Source organism: Epinephelus moara, unplaced genomic scaffold (genome assembly GCF_006386435.1).
Source record: "Epinephelus moara isolate mb unplaced genomic scaffold, YSFRI_EMoa_1.0 scaffold4202, whole genome shotgun sequence".
Classification (NCBI taxonomy): Eukaryota; Metazoa; Chordata; class Actinopteri; order Perciformes; family Serranidae; genus Epinephelus; species Epinephelus moara.
This window is the reverse complement of record NW_026081985.1, coordinates 1-2,399: the sequence shown is the minus strand read 5'-3', so window position 1 is coordinate 2,399 and position 2,399 is coordinate 1. Positions and strand designations below refer to the sequence as shown.

Below are 2,399 nucleotides of genomic sequence, written 5' to 3'. Positions count from 1 at the left end.
GACCAAGTCAGTGAGGAGAAAAACGTGGAACAGACACACAGACACACAGACAGACACCCACAGACAGAGTTTTCGTCATTATATCGTAAGATATTGCTTTGGACAAAGGCATTTTTTTTCACACAGATAGGCTTGGATTGTTAGTGTAATTATCCGACAACATAACGGAAAGGAGAAATGAACGTCTGTGTTAACCTTTAGCTGGATTCGGGCATTGTTCCTCTGCCTGTTGCTGCTCCCTCTCTCTCCTCGTCCGCTCTTCAATTTCAAATTACACATCTGTAATGTGCATTTGCCTGCTCTCTATAACAACACTGTATTGTTGTGTAAAAGGGAAGTGTTCACAAGGAAGTAACGCAGATCCATGACTGAAATGCACATAGACGAGGAATGAGGTAACAGGGAGAGTATAAAACTCACACCTGTTCACTGTTGTGCAAAACATCCTGACACAGGCCTGAAGGTAAGCTCACAACATGATGTCCAATGCAAAATAGAGTAAATTGAGGCGACTGAACTTTTTCTATCTGCTGTATGTTGCATCATGTAGGAACACAACAGGATCTGATTTATTATATGTGTCTGTATTTGTCTTTGTGTCAGATGGCGTTTTTGCTTCTCCTGGTGATGCTGACGGCATGTGCTGCAATGCCTCAAGGTAAAATATATACATAAATATTCTTTATTTGACAGAAGGAATGCAAAAGGAATTTTGCAATAAGCTTACGCATGTACATGTACACAGTTTTCCACAAAAAAAAAAAAACAAACAATTTCTCAAAACGAACAGAATGAAAACAGTTGTATGGGCTAATTGCAACTCGTGAAAACTTATGACAGGTATGTCTAAATTACTAACGTTGCGTACATCTGTCATTCTTGTTCTTTTTAATCATAAGATTGTTTCGTACTGCACAGGGTATTTAGATTTGTGTGTGTGTGTGTGTGTGTGTTATAATATGTTCTGCGTATCTGTGTTCATTTGTTGCATTCACAGACTCGACATCAAAGCATGTGATATTTCCACTTTCATCAAAAAATTAATTATTCTGTTTGCGGGAGGAAACAACCCACCTTTAGATCTAAACAGAGAAACGGATTTTGTTAACCATACATGTTGACTCGACTTCATGAAAACTTCACAACATTTATAAATCTCAAATGATGAAGGGGCCACACCATGGCGAGCGGTGCTCACATGTTTCCCATTTGATTTCAAGCATCAGTGGTTCATATGCTTCTGTATGTTCCTACAGTACATGAACATTTAGCATTTTTATTTCTTCTTCTTTTTCTTTTTGGTAGATCTGTCTGGTAAAATGTTGACCTTCCCGGAGCAAACCAACACGGCAAATGTGAGACTGATAACTTCAGCACAGAATTTCAGTGCTGTAACTGTCTGTCTCAGGTAGTGTTTAAAGTGCAAAATGCATGCAAGAACTCACTATAACTCTGACTATAAAAGTATTACATTTGATTTCTTTGTTTTTTCTTTCAATTCCTGCAGATCATTTACAGACCTCAACAGAGCCCACGCACTTTTCTCTCTGGCCACGTCCTCTGTTCACAATGCCTTCCTGATATTTAAGAATGCTGATGTGATTGAGCTCTATGTCCAGGATAGAAGGGCCAATTTTGCAGCAGATGACTACAAGCTGAACGTGTGGCAATCTGTTTGTTCTACATGGGACTACACATCTGGTCTGGTGCAGCTGTGGTTAGATGGAAAGCCCTCAATTAGGAAATTCATTGGTGGATCAAGAATCGGTACACCCATTATCATCCTCGGACAGGTAATTCATGAACATTACAGTTATAATTCCAGAAATGTCTGTAGACTAGGGGTGGGAATCTCTAGGCACCTCACAATTCGATTCAATTCCAATTCAGAGGGCAACGATTTCGATTATAAAACGATTCTCGATTATAAAACAAGCCAATAAGAAAATTTACACTAGATATTGAAAAACATTTTTGTAATAAAGCTGGGAATACATGTCCAGTGCATACAAACTGTAGGCCTATTACCTACTGTGGTTGAGATGACTACACTCCACCAGTCTCCTCCGGTCCATCCTCCTCATCCACAAATCTCAACGAGACTCTCCTGTCCCTCGTCGACCTCCTCGACATTTCTCCTCCAGTATTTACAAAACTATAACTAACTATATCTATGTATGAACTATAAAAACACAAACTACTGCAAAAAAGACGAACGATGGCAAAACTACCAACTATGGTGAAAACACAACGAAAACACGGCAAAGACACTCAAAAACACACTATAAAAAAACTCAAAATCTCTCCAAAAAAACACAAAAATACTATTATTTACAACACTAAATATTATTTACAAAGAAAATGTCACCCAAACTCCACTAAAACTCACCAAAACTCCG

General features: G+C 38.6%; 1 protein-coding gene across 1 annotated transcript; it reads left to right on the top strand.

Annotated features, from left to right (window-relative positions):
* Window positions 1–382: 382 nt before the first annotated feature.
* Window positions 383–1,793, top strand: LOC126387430 (C-reactive protein-like; the record flags this gene model as incomplete). The annotated part of the gene is made up of 4 exons (XM_050039952.1): window positions 383–463; window positions 604–658; window positions 1,306–1,408; window positions 1,508–1,793. Coding segments are annotated over exons 2-4 (444 nt in total), but the record flags the coding sequence as incomplete, so codon positions are not given.
* Between the last annotated feature and the right edge of the window lie 606 nt (window positions 1,794–2,399).